The sequence below is a fragment of the Leptodactylus fuscus genome, chromosome 2 (genome assembly GCF_031893055.1).
Source record: "Leptodactylus fuscus isolate aLepFus1 chromosome 2, aLepFus1.hap2, whole genome shotgun sequence".
In the NCBI taxonomy this organism is placed as follows: domain Eukaryota; kingdom Metazoa; phylum Chordata; class Amphibia; order Anura; family Leptodactylidae; genus Leptodactylus; species Leptodactylus fuscus.
The window spans coordinates 120,833,514-120,856,273 of NC_134266.1; the positions used below are offsets into that span (position 1 = coordinate 120,833,514).

The 22,760-nt window shown below is 45.5% G+C and overlaps 1 protein-coding gene across 2 annotated transcripts; it reads left to right on the plus strand.

The window, feature by feature from the left end:
• The first annotated feature begins 4,107 nt into the window (after positions 1-4,107).
• ADPRS (ADP-ribosylserine hydrolase) lies at positions 4,108-18,692 on the plus strand. Of its 2 annotated transcripts, none has more exons than XM_075264455.1 (6): positions 4,108-4,453; positions 10,889-10,982; positions 13,083-13,290; positions 15,375-15,559; positions 15,997-16,097; positions 17,879-18,692. In XM_075264455.1, exons 1-6 carry the CDS (start codon positions 4,306-4,308, stop codon positions 18,175-18,177), a joined length of 1,035 nt encoding a protein of 344 aa, XP_075120556.1. In that variant the 5' UTR covers positions 4,108-4,305; the 3' UTR covers positions 18,178-18,692. The 2 variants fall into 2 exon arrangements, with proteins under 2 accessions (XP_075120556.1, XP_075120557.1); XM_075264456.1 differs by lacking the exon at positions 4,108-4,453 and adding an exon at positions 4,655-4,841.
• The last annotated feature ends 4,068 nt before the right edge of the window (positions 18,693-22,760 follow it).

Genomic DNA, 22,760 nt, shown 5'->3' on the forward strand with positions numbered 1-22,760 from the left:
AAAAGGAGGTGTGCCCTAATGGGCTAAACTGTGAGGCCATTGCTCCATTTTTTATGCCAAAATTTTGTTAGAAATGAAGCCAACTAATAAGTTGTGTAAAATTAGATTGGGCATGGTAAAAGTATGCCACATTTTAAATAGTATTAGACACTTTAAAAAAGCTTGGTAAGTGCCAACTCAAAAATAAGCTTCTTCAAGGTGTCTTGTTTCACACATGAGCACGGTGCATCGGCATCCCGTCGCGGCTAGCCACACGGAAAGTTCACAAGGCGGAAAAGGTTTCCACCACCTTTTCCTCCGTGTGAACATACCCTCTAGGTGTCATGTATGACATATAAGCTTGGTCTGTGTCATGTCTCACACATGAGTTTCTTCCAGGTGTTATGTTATAAAGCTTTGTTTATGACATGTCTCACATATGAGCTTCTTCCAGGTGTCACATCTTACATATAAGCTTGGTCTGTATCATGTCTGTATCGAGCTTCTTCCTGGTGTCATGTCTGATCTATAAGCAGTGGCGCAACTACCGGGGTAGCAGCTGCCACAGGGCCCGGGACATTAGGGGCCCGGTGACAGCCGCTACCGCTGCATTTTTTTTTTAATAGGCCGTTACCGGCTGGAGTTACTCCAGCCGGTAATGGGCCCTACTTACTTACCGATCCTGGCAGGGGCCGGGATTGGTAAGTGACGCCATGGGTCCCACAAGCACTATTATACTCGGGGGTCTTTTCAGACTGCCGAGTATAACAATTGGAGGCCCAGGAGAGATAAAGGAACATAAAAAAACATTGTTATTTACCTCTCCACGATCCGTGCATGCTTCGGGCCTACTTGTGTGACGTCACATGACCCAGGACTTGCGTCCATATGCCTCGTGACGCAGGCCCCCTGGTCACATGACGTCCCAGAAGATGGCTGACAGCGGCAGAGAATGCAGCGGTGCCGGGAGATAGGTAAGTAACAGTAGTTTTTTATGTTTGTATCTCTCTGGGTCTCCGATTATTATACTCTGGTGTCTGAAAATAATTGTTCATAGGTGTACACAATGGGGAATAATACTGTGTGCAGGAGCCACTATGGGGCATAATACTGTGTGCACAGAAATGCAGGGAGGGTAGAGATCAGTTGGTCGAGGTCTTTGGCGTCGGGTGGGGACATGTCAAAAGTTCGCCACTGGGCCCCGCCATTCCTGGTTACGCCCAGGGCCGCCGATAGGGCAGTACTACTGGTACTGGCGTCAGGGGCCTGGACAAATTGAAAAATGGGGGGGGGCCCGGTTTTGGCCCGCCACCGTGTGCCGGCCCCCTGGCGCCCGTAGCAGTCATTGTGTATGTCCTATTTCAACTCAGATCTGCATCCAGAGGACGCAGATCTGAGTTGAAGACATACACGGCTGAAGCAAGGAGCTGTGTCAGCTCCTCGCTTCACCGCTGCGTTCCTCTCTCGCTGACACATATGCGGCTGAAGCGAGGAGCTGACCTGTGTCAGCTCCTCGCTTCGCTGCCGCCGCTGCTACTGGCTTGTAGACGTCTAAAAGCCAGTAGCCGGCGGTAGCAGCGAAGCGAGGAGCTGACACAGGTCAGCTCCTTGCTTCGCCGCTGTGCGCCTCTCTCGCTGTCACATATGCGGCTGAAGCGAGGAGCTGACCTGTGTCAGCTCCTCGCTTCGCCGCCTCCACTACTGGCGGAGACAGGCGCGCAGAGAGCTGCGAGGGAACGAAGGAGAAGGTAAGTCAGTCAGTGTAATGTGGAACGTGAAACTGGGGGCAGAGAGAGGACGGCATGACAATGGGGGCAGAGATGGAGGGACATGAATATGGGGGCAGAGATGGAGGGACATGAATATGGGGGCAGAGATGGAGGGGACATGAATATGGGGGCAGAGATGGAGGGGACATGAATATGGGGCCCGTAGCAGTCATTGTGTATGTCCTATTTCAACTCAGATCTGCATCCAGAGGACGCAGATCTGAGTTGAAGACATACACGGCTGAAGCAAGGAGCTGTGTCAGCTCCTCGCTTCACCGCTGCGTGCCTCTCTCGCTGACACATATGCGGCTGAAGCGAGGAGCTGACCTGTGTCAGCTCCTCGCTTCGCTGCCGCCGCTGCTACTGGCTTGTAGACGCGATGGCTGAAGCGAGGAGCTGACCTGTGTCAGCTCCTCGCTTCGCTGCCGCCGCTGCTACTGGCTTGTAGACGCGATGTGATCACATCGCGTCTAAAAGCCAGTAGCCGGCGGTAGCAGCGAAGCGAGGAGCTGACACAGGTCAGCTCCTTGCTTCGCCGCTGTGCGCCTCTCTCGCTGTCACATATGCGGCTGAAGCGAGGAGCTGACCTGTGTCAGCTCCTCGCTTCGCCGCCTCCACTACTGGCGGAGACAGGCGCGCAGAGAGCTGCGAGGGAACGAAGGAGAAGGTAAGTCAGTCAGTGTAATGTGGAACGTGAAACTGGGGGCAGAGAGAGGACGGCATGACAATGGGGGCAGAGATGGAGGGACATGAATATGGGGGCAGAGATGGAGGGACATGAATATGGGGGCAGAGATGGAGGGGACATGAATATGGGGGCAGAGATGGAGGGGACATGAATATGGGGGCAGAGATGGAGAGGACGGCATGACAATGGGGGCAGAGATGGAGGGACATGAATATGGGAGCAGAGATGGAGGGGACATGAATCTGGGGGCAGAGATGGAGGGCATGAATCTGGGGGTAGAGATGGGGGACATGAAACAGGACAGAGATAGAGGGGACATGAAACTGGGGCAGAGATGGAGGGGGGACATGAAACTGGTGGCAGAAATGGATGGGCGGACATGAATCTGGGGGCAGAGATTGGGTGGGAGACATGAAACTGGGGGCAGATGAAGGGTGTAATGAAGCTGGGGAAGAGATAGAGGGGGGACATATAATGTACGGGTGACTGTAGGAGGATTATACTGTGTGCGGGCACATGAAAAATTAATGAGAATGGGTGGAGTCAACATAACAGTGGGTGGGGCTAAATTTGCCGCGGCGCGCAAAGCGCACCGCACATTTAGTCCCTCTTTTAGTTCTTCAAAAGTTGGGAGGTATGGGTACAGGAGGCAGTGGAAAGATGTTAGAAGGTGGAGGGGGGGGGATTGTTGGGACATCAGGTGTGCGGCACTGTGGAGAGGGAACGTCTGGGGCAATAATATATAATATATAAGTTTTTAGCTGGAGAACTACAAAGCACACAATAGCTCCAAAGCTATGTGTGCTTTGTATTAATAATGATGTAGGCTATGCTACTAGCATAGTAGCCTGTTTGGGGGTGGGACTTTCAATATAAAGGAGTGTTCACATTGCGTTTTTGGCCTCCCTTGCCGGGATACGTTGGTAACCAGTCACAATCAGCTCCCCACTTATCCCTGCACGGAGAACTGCAGGCCCCCTTTTTTTTAATGGCCAGTTCTTCGTGCAGGGATAAGTTGACGGCTGATTCTGACTGGTTACCAACGTATCCCGGCAAGGGAGGCCAAAAACGCAATGTGAAAAAGCCCTGAGGATTTATTAGGAGGGCTCTTATAGATGGTGTCGGCTCTCTATAGGCGCGGTCACACGGAGCAGATTATACCTGCAAATAGAATTTGATTAAGCCTTGTAATGCTGCTAAATAAAGGGAAATGTAATACAGAATGGGTATGTCGCAAATTAAAGTAGTTTTAAAATGGCGGCGGGGGCAGACACTTAGGCTGTATGGGGCCCCAAAATTCCTGATGGCGGCCCTGGTTACGCCACTGCCTATAAGCTTGGTCTGTGATATGTCTCACACATTAGCTTCTTCCTGGTGTCATGTCTGCTATATAACCTTGGTCTGTCTCATGCCTCACACAAGCTTCTTCCACCAGTCACATCATACATATAAGCTGTGCCTATGTTCCAGGTGTCATGTCTGATATATAAGCTTGGTCTGTCTCATGCCTCACACAAGCTTCTTCCACCAGTCACATCATACATATAAGCTTTGTCTGGATCATGTCTCACACATGAGCTTCTTCCAGGTGTCATGTCTTATATATAAGCTTGGACTGTCTCATGCCTCACACAAGCTTCTTCCACGAGTCCCATCTTACATATAAGCTGTGCCTATGTTCTAGGTGTCTTAGCCTCACGTAAGACCTTCTTTCATGTGATAAATCTCCTTCATGAGCTTCTTCTAGTTCTTCTCTCAGGTGTCTCGGCGTCTCTTCTGCAGCTCCTCCATGAGCCGTATGATTGGTGTGAGCTCGGGGAATTTCCTGTCACTCAGTGATGTGTTTCTTCCGCCCTATTCCACTCCGCCATGGCTTCAGTGGAGCTCTGTCGGTTCCGGGGCTCTTTGCTCGGTGCGCTGCTCGGTGACTGCTTAGGGGCCGTATTTGAGGGATTAGACAATGTGTCGCTGGAATCGGTGCTCTTTTTTCTGAACGACCTGAAGAACAGAAAGGACGGTAAGCGCTTATGCTCCGGTAGGAAGCGTATGCTTTATTGTGTACCGTCAATGAGGAGCCGTGCCCTACACCGGAGAGGCCTTCTCATGAGGAGAGCGCCGCTTCTGGTGACTGACGGCTGTGACACGGCTATATAGAGCGTGTCCCGGCGGCTTGTGTGATTGGCGCGTGCCGTCACGTTACTTGCTGCCCTACGTGCGGCCATCTACAGCGGCCGGGTGGCTCCAGCCTCTCTCTGGAATGATTTTGTCTCGGTTCCGGGGTGCCCTTCTGGGGGCGCTGGTCGGGGACTGCATAGGGGCCGTATTTGAGACTAGGGAGTCAGTAGGTGTTCGGTCTGTGCTCAATTTTCTATGGGGGCTGGAGAAGAACAATTGCAAGAAGCAAGGTAGGAGGCTCGTCCTAATCTTAGGGACAGAGTACAAGGGGCGTCCTGTCACTGGGGGGTGGTGCTGTTTGGTAGACTCCAGAACGGGGGTGGTGCTGTTTGGTAGACTTCAGATTTGCAGCAAACTTCTGTCTGGATGGGTAGCGTGACGGACGAATTACAGCAAGGTTCTGTATACATCTGTATTGTGAACCATTGTCCAACATATGTTGGTGACGCTAGGTTCACACCTGCGTTCGGCAGTCCGTTCTGTGGTTTCCGTCTTCTGCATGCAAGAAGACGGAAACCACAGACCAGGTCCGGCTCACCGCCGCGAAACCACTTTTTTTAAAATCTGGACACAGAGTACTGCATGTCCGACTCTGTGTCCGGATTAAAAAAACTGGTTTTGCGGCGAAGAGCATAAAACGCTCACCGCCGCTCACTGCCGGACAGCTTTATCACCCATTCAAATGAATGGATATGAAAGAGTCCTGAAGGTTTCCGTCTCCTGCCTCTGTTTTGTGCAGGAAACGGAAACCTGCAGAACGGAGACTGGGTGCAGATGTGAACAAGCCCTTAGGAGGAACAAAAAACGGAGAAGGATACTTTGCGCTTCATTTCTGGATGATGTATTTGTGTTGGGATGCGTTCAGTGACGCTAGGTTCGCACAAGCGTTCGGTGTCCATAGTCAGGTTTCTGTCTTCTGCCGACAGAAACCTGTCAGACCGGGTCCAGCCGTGAGCGCCGGTGAGCGTCTTGAGCTCTCCGCGAGAAACCGTTTTGTTTTTTTTTTTTTTAAACATGTCCGACTTTGTGTCCAGTTAAAAAAAAAACAAAAAAACAGTTTAGCCGTGGAGAGCTCAAAACGCTCTCCGGCGCTGACGGCCAAACACTTTTCAAACCTATTCAAATGAATGGGTTTGAAAAATGCCTGCAGGTTTCCATCTCCTGCCCCTGTTTTGTGCAGGAAACAGAAACATGTATAAACAGAGACCAGGCACAGATGTGAACGAGCCCTGACTTGCCCCAAAAAATCCCAGGCGCACCTCTAGATACTTGGACCCATGGGATGAAGGTAGAGAGTGTCTTGAATCTGGATGGCGGTTCGCCTCAGTCGGGATGTACAGCTTCCCCTATGGTGATGGCTGTTTGAAGATAATGGAGGTAAAATGGGATCCAGTAGGATGATGCCCAAAAGATAATACTCAATGGCGCACACACTGTCTCCAGACGACTCTCAGGTGGATACAAATGGTGGTATTTTATTGATTACGCGTTTCGAAGATTTTTGTGTTTAAAAAACAAAACACAACCTCTTCATCAGATCACTTAAGATGAAACCGGATAATAGGAAGACATATAATGTGTTTTGCCAGCCAGAGCAAAAGTGAGAGAAATCTCAAAATAACGATAGGCTATACATGAGTCCCCCTGCGAACTTCCGGTTGGCACATGCGCAATGGAAGGGCGGCAAGAAGACTTCCTGTTCCTTAGTGAATTAACCAGGGCTGGGTATGTACTTCAGGGTATGGTCCTCGGGTTACGACGAGCCTGCTGCAGAACCTCATTTTCTGAATGCTATACAGTGTATAGCATTCGGCAAATGAAGGCTGATTGTGTAGCAGGTTCGTCCTTGCTACGAGCAGGTAAGTATGCTGTTACCAGTTGACTTTTTCTCATTGAAATGAATAGACCAGCGTTGATTGGCCAGTTGCCAGTGATTTGGCCAATCAACGCTGGTTCTGCCAGAGGCTCGTCTGAGGAGGCGGAGTCTAACATCGGACTATTCATTCCAATGAGAAAAACTCTTGCCTGCCCGTGGCAAGGACGTGCCTGCTGCAGAATCAGTGTTCATTTGCCGAATGCTATACATATATATAGCATTCGGCAAATAAATATATATACTGTATAGCATTTAGCAAATGAGGTTCTGCAGCAGGCTCGTCGTAACCACGAAACAGTATGCCTATACCCCTGCTAGACATGGCAAACTCTCAAAACCGGAAAGAGATCTTCGACCGGAAATAGGAAGGGCGGGACTTAATCCTTTGTTATTGTTGTCAAAGGGGGACTCATGTATACAATACAAGGACAGTAAAGATAAAGAAGTACAAAAATACGCTAGACAGGGTGCGATTCTGAATATGACCCTACAGGCCTAGCTCAGGGACATTGCTCTAGTAGCAAATGCCCTGACAGGAACCTGTCCCTAAAATGAGGCCACCCTATAAAAAGCGCCCCCCCCCCCCAAAAAAAAAAAAAAAAGCAAGCACCCAGATAGTGAGAAATGAAAAAACAAATATATTGAGCTTGCCTGCCCGACATGCATGTTTCGTCAGACAGACGTTATACACTACCCTGGCTCATTAGGGGTTAAAAATGCTCAAAGAGTGAAGCCCAGTTAGGGCAGAAGACAAGCAGTGCATTAAGTGAGATAAACAATCACACTGTTCCAAAATGTTTGAGTCACTCCACAAACACTCTGTTCACATAGCAATGGAGAGTCATTCTATTTGCAAAACAATGTAAAGGGCAGAGGGTAAAGAATAATCAAGGCTGAAGTTACATAACCCGAGATATGGAGCTCCCTGGAGTGCCAGGAGCATGGAGGACAGCAGACCTCAGTCAGCGTCATTTGGGCATTGTCCAACATATGGCAGATATCAGGGAGTCGGGGACAGGTGAGTATGACTTCTTTTTTATTTTTCTCCACCTTCTTTGGTCCTACCTCAGTCTTCAAAGTCGTGAATAACCCCTTTAGACCAGGGTCTCACGTTGCAAATACGCAGAGTTTTGGCTGCAGCACTTCCAAAAACTGGTGCTTATTACAGTACCTGCAAACTATTTGGGATTCCGGCTAATTCCATCCACACATTGCAGAAAAAAACATAGAAATGCTGCAATTTGAAAAATAATTTGGTAAGTCAGTTATAGATATAATGGGTCCAAAAAGTCCACAGAGGAAAACCCTGTGGGCTTTCTGTGAACAATGCTGTGAAAAAAAAAAATCCTTGCTTTTCTGACTTTCCTACATGGGGCCTTAGTCACAAAAAAATGCATTTTAATGATAGGATCCCTTTAAGGTTAACACGCAGGAATATCCTTAAGAAAGGCTATTCTTCTTCTACCTTTTAGATGTCTTCTCCGTGCCGCTGTTCAGTAGAAATCCTGGTTTTTGTTGGTATGCAAATGAGTTCTCTTGCAGCACTGGGTGCGGTCCCCAGCGCTCTAACAGCACTGGGGGCGTCCCCAATGCTGTGCGAGAACTCTCCAGCGCCGCCTCCATCTTCTTCAGGAACGGCCTCTTCACGCGTCTTCTTCCGGCACTGGGGAAGTAAACGGCAATTTTCTTGTGGGCATGCGTAGTCGGCTCTGCCCGAGGCCTAGAAGTTTGACCCCCCAGTGCCAGAAGAAGACGTGTGAAGAGGCCGTTCCTGAAGAAGATGGAGTCGGCGCTGCAGAGTTCTCTCGCAGCATTGGGGACACCCCCAGTGCTGTTAGAACGTTGTGGCCTGCCCCCTGTGCTGTGAAAGAACTCATTTGCATACCGATTTCTACTGCGCAGCGGTGTGGAGAAGACATCTAAAGGTAGAAGAAGAATAGCTTTCCTTAAGGTTATTCCTACATGTTAGTCACAAAAAATTGCGTTTTAATGATAGGATCCCTTTAAAGGGTGTGGGGGATCGCTCAGGTAGATGCTCATAGCAGTGCAGGAAACAGGGACACAGACACTGGATTGCACACAAGTTCAGGCTTTAGTCACATGTAACGCATACATTGCTTTTGCAAAGCCACAGGATAAACAAAAAAATCCTTCTCAGCTGAGAAAACTAACTTAAATGTAAGGAAACTTTTCCCTGACTATGCAGGAGACTGGCTACCAGTCTCCCACCTATTTTTGTAATTTTTAAAGAAACGTGTGGACTTTATTTTCTTTTGTGTACTTTGTATTTCACCACTGTGTGATATGATTCACTACTTTATTAGTTCAATTTTTCTGTTTCCTTTTTTTAAAAAATTTGCAACATGAAACATATGCAGTTTCTGATTGGCTAACAAATGAAGTCCAGCCCCTATGTAACTATATTTTACAAAAAAAAGTGTTCTACAATTTTCCAATATACTTTCTTTACCAATTGCTTGCAGTTTTCTAGATCTTCTGCTTACTGACAGTGGATAAAAATCTTCTTGCATCTGCTTGCTAGCTAGATAAGGGTATGTTCACACATAGTTTTTTGCAGGCGGATTTTGACGCGGAATCTGCCTCAAAATCTGCCTGCAAAAATGACTCCCGTTGACTTCAATTGGAGCTGCTTGCTTTTTTTTTTTTTTCCCTCTAGCTGGTAGCGGAAAAAAAGAAACGAGATGCCCTACCTTGCTGTGGATTCTGCAGCTCGAGACACGCTCCTACTTAGGCCCATTCATTCGGGCCTAATCAGGAGCTGGATGCCATGACGGAATGCTAATGCACTGCATCGGCATCCCTCCTCGGCTGGCCGCGCGGAAGTTTGCAAGGCGGAAACCATTTTCTGCTGTGTGAACATACCCTTAGGGTGACTCTGCGATATCAGAAATCATTTCATTTTGTGAAGTTGTTCAGCAAACAGATGCAATGGATATTCTATTTATATCGAGCTTGACCAGTAAGGGCAGTCAGAGGTCTGAAATGCGTCGCACACTTTTGACGCAAGATCCTTTTCGTTCACAACCCTGTTCTGCATCTGCTTACCACACAACAATTTTGGGGGGAGTGGGGCAGGGGTTACCTTGGCCTGACATATTTCTGGTGCATGGTTGATTTCCATTCAGATTGCACAATGTGGAAGGGACTTGTGTAACTTGCCTTCACTATGCTATGCACGTGTATATCACCACAGGTTAGACCAGAGGTTCTCAAACTTATGTTGTCTACTGCCCACTTCGAGAATTATTTTCTAGCGCCCCCCCCCCCAAAAAAAAAAAAAATAACAATAATTTTTTTTTTACTTTACTACATCTTAAGAATCACAATCGCAGTCATTATGTTAATAATTAAATTATGTGTGTCAGGTGACAATAAGACTTGGATTTACCTTGTACGGAGTTTCCTAAAGGACCTGGCTCCTCTGCCCACTAGCAGCCTGCTCTATATAATAAAGCTTTATCCTAGTGAACAGAGAGACCAGGTCCTTTAGCCCAGTAGGATTTAGACTGCTTTATATAAGAAAGCAGCACTTATTCCACACACCCCCCTCTATCTCACAGCAGGGAGCTAGGTGATGTGTATGTGATGAGTATGTGTGGTGCAGACACAGGCTGGCTCCGTACACTCAGCCCCCCCCTCTCTCCCCCCACACAGCAGGGAGCTACGTCATGTGGCTCTCTCATCAATGAGCAGGGGGCCAGGTGCTAGTGTCCATAATGAAGTGAATAAAGTAAGATAGTGGACAAACAAAGCAGTTTTGCTGAAGCAGTGTATTTAGGAAAAGTCTTAAATCCACATTAACAAGCAGTATAGATAGAATCATTGTTATGATACCACCCCTTTAAATTAGCCATCGCCCCCTAAACCGCTTCAACGCCCCCCAATCTTCTCTGTGCCCTTTACTGCCCCCCTATCGGCCTCCAGCGCCCACAAGGGGGCGTTATCGCCCACTTTGAGAAAGACTGGGTTAGACACTGGCGAATTTGTGGCAGCTAGCATGCTAGCTTGAAATATTCAGGGAGCAGTAGAACAATTTACGATCTGGATATAAGAAATCTATGTATCTTTTGATGCAATGAAATGGTTCTTCATGTGGTATTGTGTGAGAAATTTTCCTCCATCAAAGGTTCTCTGTATAGTATAGTTATGTAGGGGGCTAGATGTCATCAGCCAGAAACTTCACACACATAATGTTGCAAATAAAAGAAACTGTGCAAACAGTAACAAGCCATCTTTATGTGAACCTACATTGGTGAGTTCTACACTTGCCTCAAGCTTCCATTAACATGATGTCGGACCCTGACATCAGAGGTTGACCTAACATCAACACTGTAAGTGCGAGCTGTAATCATATTACGTTGTTTTTTTTCCCCTTGGAAGTACTGATGTACACAGATGACACCGCCATGGCCAGATCAGTGGTGCAATCCTTACTGGACAAGCCTCCATTTGATGAAAAGGATCTTGCTGAGAGGTACATCTGACAATTTCATCATTTACATTCCCGTAAACAATATATATCTATTACATGGCCAAAAGAAATGACTATATGAACATTGCACACGTATGTGCATGTTAAAGATCTCAAATCAAACCATTAACTCTAAAGGGTCTTTGGAGTCAACAAAACCTAACAAATTTGACTCTGGCTTCAAAATAATATGCTTAATTATATTTTATATTGTACAATTATTGATATTATATAATTGAATAGATGCGTAGCTTGTTGCAAATTTATTTTCATAGGAATTCAGTCTCAGAATTTTTTTCTTGAATTAGAGGAACTTCACTGTTTCTATGCAACCATGACTGTCAACCATTTAAGAAGTTTGTGTCGAGCTGGGGTAATATAGGAGTTGGAGTCAGTGGTTTTGCCTACAAACTCTACAGCCTTGTTTGATTGCTTATCTATAGGGTGATGGCCTTTTTTAAGGTGGTTCCTCAACATTGGGTATCCATTCCTGGGGATCAATACTCAGTGACTACTGGTATGCATTCCTGCATTGGTTTCTGGTGGCTGTATATTGATATAGTGCATTCCTTGTTAGACTGCTGAGATACTGGAGTCTATTGAGATTGCCTTTACTATACATACTGTAGCCATTCCCAGTGTGTATGCCCAGAGTTGGGGACCGATTTTTTTTTTTTTTTTTTGTACATCTGGCCCATGTCTCTTTTTTTAACCATATTGTTACTTATCAATAAAATATTTTTTCCTTTCTGATATATATTCGATGATTTATGGCTTTTGTTCTTGACCAATTTTTTTGAGGGTAGTGCTGATGAAATATATGGTCAGTGGTTTAATATGAAGGGTCTTTTTGTAATACTTTTTTTTAAGGTTAGGCTATCAATATCAGACTTGTGGGGTGCTGCTGTTGGCACTCTTGCAAATGATGCATGCGGTACATCTTTTTCTTAAAGAGAGTCTTTCACCTTCCTTAACCCCTTCAAACTGCCACCATAGTGCTATAGGCACTCTGACATGCTTACATATGATACCTTCAATGTTTCATAATCCCGTGGATGCCAAGAAAAATAAGTTTTCTTCATTATACAAATAAGGTGCTCAGAGCATAGAGGGCATTCCCAGAGATCCCCAAGCACAGCTTTCTCTGTTGAAAGCACACCCCTGTATATTTTGTTCCACTCCCTGGCCAATGGGAAATGACAGTCCTGCTGCAGCAACGTCCTCATCTGGTCAGTGAAGTCTCACACATATGCAGTATGCGCCACAAATCTCACAATGCATAGCTACCTGTGAGTTGTATGCTTGTATACTCAGAACAATACAATTGCATCCTGTACAGTTTTGTGCCCTTTCCTGGCCACTGGGAAATGATTGTCCCACTTTGGTGATGTTATCACATTTTGCGCATGCGCAGTATGCACTTGTAGTGTTCTGTATATCTGAGAATACAGCTTATATGTAGCTACGAATTATGAAATTTGTGGAGCATATTGCGCATGTGTGAGACTTCTTAGACTTGATGATGTCGGAGCAGCGGGGCTGTCATTTCCCGCTAGCCAGGGGGTGGAAAAAAGCGCACAGTGGTGTGTTTTCTATAGAGAAAGCTGTGCTTGTAGATCTTTGGGAACATCCCTGTGCTCAAAGCACCTAATTTGCATACGGAAGAACACTTCTTTTTTTTGACATCCACGGGACTGTGAAAAATAGTGAAGTTATGACACTGTTGGCAGCTTGAAGGGGAAATGCAAGATAATAGACTTCCTTTAAATAGGCTACTACTATGTAGACAACATACTGGGTAAACAGTAAAGAAGATGCAGTGCTCACAAAGGTGCGACGAGCCAGAAAGTTTGTACAAAGGTCTGTTTGGCTCATCTTTGGCCCATGTACCAGAAGCCTTTGACCCTTTTGCCTTTATTAAAGAGGCCCTGGTTAAATCGCTTACACTTGTGAATACCACTGCATATATAAACAATATATGGTTTTTTTTTTACTTTTCAGCATTATTTTTTAATAATCCATATGTTCTACCATCTCTTTGTATTATATTTATATTTAACTTCTTTTGTAGCCTTTATTAAGAAAGTGTTTCCTTTTCTGCAGATTCACCACAGAGTACTTCAATGATCCAGACCGTGGCTATGGCATGGGAGTAATACATGTGTTTGAAAAGCTTAAAAGTGGAGAGTACTATAGTGTGTTCACTCCAGCTAAGGAGCAGTTCAATGGAAAAGGTTCCTATGGGAATGGAGCAGCCATGAGAGTAGTCGGGATTCCACTGGCATTTCCCAATGTTCAGGATATTATACAGGTCTCTACTGTTTAATACCATAGAATCATTGTGTGTTCTTTTCTTTTCAGTTGTCTTCAAATATTAGTTTAGATTATTGAGACTAAACTTTTCTCCTGTAAGTCCAAGTACAATCGAGCACTGTAGCCATCATCGGAAGTTGTCATGGGAGCTTCTATTAACTCACAATTCAGTTGTCCAGTTTTTGCATTCTAATATGAACTGTATAGACCTCTTTTTGTTTTTTTGTTTTTCTCTTTCACGTTTTAAAGCGTAACTATACTTTTGAAGAACTTTTAATGTTCTAGTATCGTTTGACATCTGATATATTTGTAATATAATTTATTAACAAATCTTGGCTCTTTTTATTGAAATTCTACAGGTCTTTATTCTTTGATAGCTTTTCCCTGTCTATTGTATATGGGCTTTTGTGTGTAATGGGAAGGGGGGGGGGATCACTATAAACAGTTAGATCTCGGGTATTATAAAATGTAGAAACATGCTTCTGGTGTTGTATGAAAGAGAAGATTCTCTTCTTTCATATGTCACTAAGGTTCTCTCCATATTATTTCCAGACATATCACTGGTTGAAAACAGTTGGTTTTGGGATACTTACATGGAGATGCAACTGCTGCCAATCCTGTCTATTCAACTAGAAATATCTCTAGAAATAGTACAGGTAGAACTCTAGTGTCATATGAAAGAAGAACATCTTTTTCTTTATACAAAACCAGAAGTAAGTTTCTATGTTTTATAATGCTGAAGGTATAACTCTAACTGTAAACAGTTTTGTAAAAGGTGCAGAGCCATTGATTGAGGTCCAGAGAACAGTGTTCTCAACCTATACATTTTTTTTTGTTCCAAAATTTAATCAGCTAAGAGAAGATGTTAGTATCTATCAGGGTGATGCCACATGTTTTGTTGAATTATTTCTTTTAAGCTAAAACCATGAAAGATAAGATTTTAGACTTGAACCAGCTGCATCTAAATATCGCAATCCTTAGGGTAAGTTCACATGTGCTTTTTTTGGTCAGCCAAAAAGATGGCTCCCATTGAAATCAATGGGGGCTGTCAGTTCTTTTTTCTGGGAGCCGTTTGTTCCAGCTCCCGTGAAAAAGAAGCAACATGTTCGTTCTTTTAAGCGGATTTGCCTTGTGACTAGACCCATTCATTTGGGCCTAATCCGGAGCGGAGTGCACGACTGGATGCCGATGCACTGCACTGGCATCCAGTCGCAGCTACCAGTATTTTGTTCTGGAACCTGAGACTTAGGTTCTGCCTTAGGTTCTGGACCAAAAAGCCCCATGTGAACTTACCATTACTGTGTTTTTAACTGATGATAAAACTGGAAATAATACAGGTAGAATTCCATAGTGTCACATGACAGATAAGAATTAAGCAAGTTTCTATGTTTTATAATGCCTGAGGTATAACTGTATGAACTGATGCCCCCCACTCTAATTTTTATTTCCTTACACACAATCCCATATACCGTACACAGTGAGAAGTTTGGTATAGCTATCAATAGAGAAGCAAGGGGAGGAATAAAGTGCAGGATTTCACAGAAAGGAACCAACATTTGTTAATAAAGTATATTACAAACTTGGATGGGATTCTGGGTAATCCCATCCACACATTGCAGAAAAAACCTGCAATGGAAAAGCTGCGATTTCAAAACACTTACATTTTTGAAAATTGCAGCATGTCAATTATACCTATGGAAACACTGGCGTTTTCTGTATAGTTATAGTAAGAGGAAAACTCTGAGGACTTTTTGTGAAAAACGCTGTGGAAAAAAAACGTGATACGTTTCCACTGTGGTGTTTCTTTAGCTTTTTTTGGCTGCAGCTCGCTATATGGTACCTTAACCTGAAAGGATTTTCTGGGACTTATTAACTGACCTATCCTTGGTGTACTGAAATGTCTGCCCAGATCTTGGTGGGGGAGGGGGAATTTCTGAAAGTAGTTGTTCCAGTTTCCTGGTGGTAAAACATTACATGAATTGTGATTCATGGGACCTGCTTATGGTTGTATATGAATGTATAACAAAACTGGGAATATATTGATGGGGACCAAACACTGATACATGTGCCTTTTTCAAACAGTATGCTAAAATCAGTGGAGAATTAACGCATGCATCCTCACTGGGCTACAATGGGGCCATCCTTCTGGCTCTTGCTGTGCACTATGCCCTTCAGGGTAATCTGAGCCGTGAATCTTTCCTGGAGCATCTTCTGAGCAACATGCAGGAAGTCGAAGCAGATGAGAAGTCTCGGAGCGATGCCGTGGAGTAAGTTTGTGTTGTAAGCTATCTCATGGGTCCTGTGGTAAAGTAGCAGTCACTTTAGTGTATGTGAACAGCCACTACCAAATGTATGGAGTTTAGCTAGTTGAGCTTGTTGGCATTTATCAAGCCACTTACTCCTATTTATTTCTCCTTCTTCCCTCTTTTTTAGTTCTACCCTGTGTGCGCAATCTTTCTCATATTTACGTCTATTTTTATATACGGTAACCTACACCAAAAAGTGGATGCATCTAAAAAGATGCAGATAATTCCCTTCAGCGAGTGCAGTTTTCCCTTCATTCATCTGATTGATGGGGAATCTGATAATGATGGTCTTTCCTAAATAATATTAATATCCTAATATTTTTATCCAGGTTGCACGCACAGATGTACAAAGTGCAGGTATTTCTTCAGTGTGCTTTAATGAAATCTATTTATTTCAGGCTGGAGCTGGGTGAATTTCCATACTGCAATAGATTGAAGAAAATTAAGGAATTTTTAGAAAAAGGAAACGTGTCCCGCAGGGAAGTGGTGGATGAACTTGGTGAGTGTTTTTAATTGGACATAAAGTGGGAGTGCAGCGATGCTATTGCCGATGGGTAGACAAAGGCAATAGGGTTTTTTTTTTTTAAACCTTTCATTATTTCATACATTTTTGTTATCCTAGATAATGGGTGGCATGTCTTACAGCAGTGAGCAATGGCACATGTGAAAATTCTGCTGATTTGTACAACCATATTAGGTGGGGAAGGTTGTGGCTTTCCGTTTACCAGACTATCCTGTTCACCACTGCGTCTATCATATTGTGCTTTTTTTTTTTTTTTTTACTGCTCCTTGCTATCACTTCATAATTAGGATAAATGGGGACAGAAATTAATTGAAAATCTCTGTATAATCTTGGTAAAATTAATTTATATTTTTGGTTACACTTGGAAACCTACTGTATATCAATTTACTCAATGCTGATTTGTGGTCCCAGCCTTGGTAAATATGTAAATTTGGTGAACCTCTGGTAAGATTCACCAATCTTGCACTAGATTCTTCAAGTTATAGGCTAGACAGATCCATGTTCCCAGTATCTAATTGATGACTGAGAGAGCTGTACAGCTGCAAATTGGGGTTGAGGACCATTGGTATCGAGCTAGATGCTGGTCTCTGTGTAACATTTAGGCATATTCTATGCATATGTCATAAATGCCTCAGTTGGGAAAACTACTTTAACCCCTTCCCGCATTTTCATGTACATGTACATCAGGAAATGCAGGTAGTTGCCGCATCCCCACATACATGTACATGATGGCGATCGAGCAGGCTCAGAAGCAGAGCCAGTGCGATCATTGTGGAAGCCGAGCTGTAACTGACAGCCAGGCTCCTGCTGCAACAGCCGGTTTAGTGATAACTGTGATCCTCACTGTTTAACCCTTAAGATGCCACAGTCAAAGCATCTTAGATGTTTGTTGGTGAAACTGACACTCCCATTGCCCCCCTCCCCAGTGTATTTGAGGGGTGCCGATGGATTGCTATGTCCTAACTGCCATACTAAAATTTCTATTAGGACCAGCTAGAGGCATGTCTTAATAGAAAGTCTGTTACAGGTACAGTACACTGCAATGCACATGTATTGTAGTATATTGGACAGGTGATCAAAGCCGCCTAGTGGTAAAGTACCCTAGGGGGACTTTAAAAAAAGAAATAAATACAAATGTTTTTTGCATGTTTTAAAAAATAAAAATGAAAAAAAGTAAACGCATTTGGTATCGCCTTGCCTGTAACAAACTGAAATATAATATTGTTAAAATATTTCACCTGCATGATGAATGGCATAAAAATTAAAACATAAAACCAAAATTGATATTTTTGTTTATCCCGCTATCCAAAAAAACCGAATAGAAAGCGATCAAAAAGTCCCTTGAATCCTAAAATGATACCAATGAAAACTATACGTTATTCCGCAAAAAAAAAAAAAAAGACATTGCTAAGCTTCGTTGAGGGAACAGTAAAAAAAAGTTATGCTTTTCAGAAAATATTAATAGTGCAAAAATCAATGGCAAAATTGCTTTTATCCCATTCTCTCCCAGAAAGAGTTAAGAAAATATTAAGTATTAAATGATTTGTTTTGTAAAAATTATGCTGTTAGAAAATTCAACTAATCCTGCAAAAAAACAAGCCCACATATGGCTATGTCAACTTAAAAATAAAACAAAGTTAAGGCTCTTGCAATGTGATGGGGTTAATGTGCATGCTTACAAATTGCAATTCAAGGAGAAAAAGGGAAACCTTTCCAAATATATAAATTTAATTATTCTTAATTTGTATGTTTCTTAGGTCATGGCATTGCTGCTTTAGAATCTGTGCCCACTGCGATCTACTCTTTCCTGCGCTGCATGGACCCCGTAGATGATCTTCCCAAAGAGATGAACAGCCTGCAGCGTACTGTCATATTTTGCATCTTACTTGGTGGAGACACTGATACTATTGCAACCATGGCTGGAGCTATCGCCGGTGCTTACCATGGAGAAGAACAGGTTCCTGAACTATGGAAAAAGTGTTCAGAGGGGTACAGAGATGCAGAAGATTGGGGCAAAAAACTGTGGGAATTATACTGCTCTAGACTTCCATCCTGAATTACTAAAGGAACTCCTAGAAATGTCTGATGTCTGTGAACACAGTTTGAAGACTGAAAACTCCAAAAGAAAGACTAATGTTAGGATTGGGTGATTAATAGAATTAATTCAATTCATTTTCCCTTTAGGGATCTGATGACTCTGTTATTTATCAGAATCATCAAATTGATTCTTGATCCTTTTAAAATAGCACGCCTGAAAAAAAAGAGCTACGCTACCTGCTACCTTCGCCCTTTTTGGTGCTTGGAGACGGAGTTCTTATTTCCATTTAGTGATCATAATTTAATTCTAGCTCTGTTTACCTGTTTGTCACCATTGGTGGGAACAGTTTAACAGAAGCAATAATCAGTCATAACCGCCTTTCGGATATCTGCTGTAATAGTATGGCAGATGTCGGGTCTTTGAATATCACACCCGTTCAGAAGTAGAGCACGTGCCGTAATCGCTGTGGCACTGCTGTATTACACAGTGGTGATCCAGAGGCAATGCCTGTGATGAGAGTTGGATCTGGTAATAAATGCGGTACTATTCCGTTATCGGGCCAGCAGCAGCGCAGTTCAGCAGCAGCTTTCGGGACAGCAGTTCAGCAGCGGGAATTACAATGACATCCGAGGACTGCTGGCCCGATGCTTGTGCCCAGTAACCAGTACATCGATGACCCCCCTCCCCCATCCTTCTCCTCCTGCCAGTGCTGCCCCCCAGCTCTCCTTACATCTTCCCCGTACCCTCTCCCCGCCACACGACTAGGCCTCACCTCAGCGCTAGTACCGAGACCGAAAGGAAAGACACCGGGGCTCAATCCAGGCCCTGACAAGAAACACGCCGACTATAGGAACGGTGAGCTACAGCGAGCCGGAGGGACAAACTTTCTGCAGCGTCCGGCGGCTATCTAGTAGCATTCATTGCTCAAGATTTACGGTGAGGCCTATTACAGGGAGAGGGTACGGGGCAGATGTAAGAAGAGCTGGGGGGCAGCACTGGAAGGAAGAGGAGGATGAGGGCATCGATCGATGTACTGCCTACTACACACAAGCACGGCCTCTATCATCGGGCCAGCATCGGCTTAGTCATGTGGCGGGGAGAGGGTACGGGGTAGATGTAAGGAGAGCTGGGGGGCAGCACTGGAAGGAGGAGGAGATGGAGGGGGGGTCATTGATGTACTGGCTACTGGGCACAAGCATCGGGCCAGCAGTCCTCGGATGTCATTGTAATTCCCGCTGCTGAACTGAACTGCTGTCCCGAAAGCTGGTGCTGAAATGCGCTGCTGCTGGCCCGATAACGGAATAGTACCATAAATGCTTAGGGGGCTTATAATTGTAAATATTTATTCCTTATCCTAAAAAATAAATTGTTGACAGGTGGGGGTGAGACCCCTCCCCCTCGATCTTGGAAATGGGAAGCATTTTATCCCACTTTGAATGTAGCTTCGGAAACACACTCCTGCTCCCATTCATTTTAATGGAAGCGTTGAAAATAGTGCAACACTTCTTCAGCGTTCCTATTGAAGTGAACAGCAGTGGGATTGTGCTTGCTACTATTCTATTCACACAGCGCCGCACCTCCCTTGAGGCGACCTGAAGTGACCGCTTCAGGCGGCACTATGCCAGGGCCCCAGGGAGGGCGGCATTTCTGATTACCTAAGCCAGTCCAGGACAAGCTGTCCTGGACTGGCTTAGCACCGAGCGGTGGATTGGGGAGGCCGCTGATGCAGCGCTGCTCCAGCAGCCTCCCCTCAGGCAGAGAGCAGGTCCTCTCCCTGCCTGCTCTCTGCCTGTGAACGCCACTAAGCCCCGCCCTCTTTGAGCTGCCCCACCCCCTTCGTGCTCCGCCACACCCCTCCGCTCCGCCCCCTCCTCCGGCGGGGGGGGGGGGGGCTTTCTGTAGTTTGCCTCAGGCGGCGAAAGGGGCAGGTTCACTCCTGTATTCACAACAGGGGTTGTTCATTAATTGGTATGTAATAAAAGGTGTGACTTATATTGCTTTTTCATTGTATCACCAGTGAGTGGTGCTTTTCTTGTTTGATGTTAATAAACATTTGCTTTTTTTTTTTTTTTTTCCCCAGAAAGTTTTGTTTTTTTGGTACAGTCTGTATCCTAAATGGTTGACTTGGTTGAAAGTCTGTTGGTTAGCACAAGGGACTTATGAAACTTTGGCTGCCCTATCTTAAGCAGCAGGCTCACTACAGAAAAGACACATGATCAGTATTTAAAGGGGTTGTCCAGGTTAATACAATACAATATTTTGTAGCCAGGGGCAACATGGTGGCTCAGTGGTTAGCTCTGCAGCCTTGCAGTGCTAGAGTCCTGGGTTCGAATCCTGCCAGGAACTACATCTGCAAGTTTGTATGTTCTCCCCGTGTTTGCATGGATTTCCTCCCATTCTACAAAGACATACTAATAGGGAAAAATATACATTGTGATCCCTATATGGGGCTCACAATCTGCATTAAAAAAAAAAAAAAATTGTAGCCAAGTCCTCCATGTCCCTCTCCCCCCAACTTTGTAATATTGTATAATTTGTTAGTAGAATATGTAGGTCATGTGACCTACATATATTACAATTTTTACCTTTCCGCTGACGTAACTGGTCCTTGGTGTAATCTCTTTCCTGACTTATGTCAGTGTAAAGGCTTCGCCCCAGCCTCATTGTACTTACCATTTCCTCTGGATCCAGGTCTAACGCGTCCTCCTCTTTTTTTTTTTTTTTTTTTTTTTTTTTCTGTGTCGCCCTCCACGAACGTCCAGAAGTGTGGGAAAGCTGGCATGTGCAGTGCAGTGGGAAGCCGGCACAATATACCCGGCTTCTCTCTTTTCCGGTCCGTTTGGAGCAGTGACGTCTCTTCTGGAAGTGGGGCCATGTCCAGCTCCGAGAAGCACCTGGAGTGGTGGAGATGCTGGCTCTGCTTTAGATCAGCCACGCCTGTGCAATAGAGCTGGATTGCCCCCTACCTCATCCCTACAGTGAATTCTTCATAGTGATGGTTCCAGGTGCTAAGGAGTTTAATCATCCTTAGTGTGGTTCGGGGAATCTGTGGTCTCCTTGGTTTATGGGACAGATGGAAGCTGCAAACTCAATACTGATGCCAGTGTTTATGGGCCCCCTAAGGCTCCTGGGCCCTGGTACGACTACAGCCTCTGCAAGTACCAAGTTACACCCCTGTGGTAAAACCTTTTAATACAATTTTATAGCTATTAAGAAGTGATGCTGCAGCTCTTCTTAGTTTCATTAGGAAGATGTTTGAGTACCATTTAGGTGGGGAAAACCACTTAATAACATGGCTCCTATAGCTCACATACTACTTCTATATTTTCTGCTATATGGCAGGGCTACTGACATCTGGAGTTTTTTTTGCTAAGCACTGTCTTGATGACAAGGGTTTCTCTGTAAGCTAAAAAGTAAGGAGTGGGGGGGGCGTGGCTTGCGCATGGAGCTGGACGGCCGCGAGTAGATAGAGCTCCGTCCCGAGCCGGCCTAATTATCCTGCTCCCATCCTGCATTCCTGGTGCCCTGGACCTCCTGACTTCTGCTCCTTCCCTCCTGTGCTGGACCATCCGTCCGGGGGCCTCCGTGGCAGCGCTCCTTCCCGGCAACGCGTCTGTGGGGTTTGCGGCCTGCTGCCTCTCCACGAGGCTGTCGGCCATCTTCACCACTTCCGGTGCGGCGGAGCAGCGTATTCCTCCAGCCGCGGTCCGGGTCCTACGGCGGCACGTCTTCCAGCCTGCCTGCATACAGGCACAACAGGCTCCTGCTCTCCGAGACCCTGGCTGCCTTCGGTTCACCCGTCGGATCCTGCCTCCTGACGTCGGCTGGTGAGTGCGGCCTGTGTTGGGAACCAGCTTCTGCACTGCCCCCTGCCTGCACTTGTACCGCTGCCCTTCCACTGGTGTCTCCCAGCCTGCTTGCCTTGTGACCCTCAGCTAGCTCCTCCGGTCAGTCTGTTGGGGTCTGCTAATTGACTGCTTGATCTGCCTGCTGCCCGCCTGTGCCCCTGCCTGCGGTACCTTGGTGTCCCATCCATCTCCTGCTCGCCCAGCCATCCTGCTACTTCTTTATTTCTGGTGTTCCTCCTGACCACTGGGTAGCCTATAATGGACTATCGCTTCTTTTTATATTGACTGCCTGGGTTTGCCTATACTTCCCGCGGTGACTTGCCCTTGCGAGCTGGTACTGTATAACCGCCACCATACCTACCTCCGCAGCACGCAAAAAAGGCGGCAGTAGACTCTCCCAGATGAGTCGCCCGCAGTCCACCTCTACCAATGACCGTCTACAGAGGTTTGCTAGATCTGCCACCCCCCCTGCCCCTGTCTCACCTGCTGCCTCTCCTTCTGACTCTTCCATGGAGGATACTGAACCCACCCTGAAACAAGTGACTGCCCAGTTGCTGGAAGCGATCCAAGCCGGCACTTCCTCGCTGACTGGCAAAATTGAGGAGGTTAAGATTGACCTCGGTCTGCTTCGCCAAGATTTTCAAACTCTACGGGGCAGAGTGGGCGAGGTGGAAGATCGCATTTCCCAGGCTGAGGACTCTTTACAGCCCCTCCCTGCCAAAATACAGGAGTTGGAGCGGGCGGCAAACCTCT

Excerpts from the sequence above, each read along its gene's own strand:
- ADPRS (XM_075264455.1), top strand. The coding sequence starts at position 4,306 with ATGGCTTCAGTGGAGCTCTGTCGGTTCCGGGGCTCTTTGCTCGGTGCG. Across the intron at positions 4,454-10,888 it reads CCTGAAGAACAGAAAGGACG|TACTGATGTACACAGATGAC; the intron begins GTAAGCGCTTAT and ends TCCCCTTGGAAG. Across the intron at positions 10,983-13,082 it reads GAAAAGGATCTTGCTGAGAG|ATTCACCACAGAGTACTTCA; the intron begins GTACATCTGACA and ends CCTTTTCTGCAG.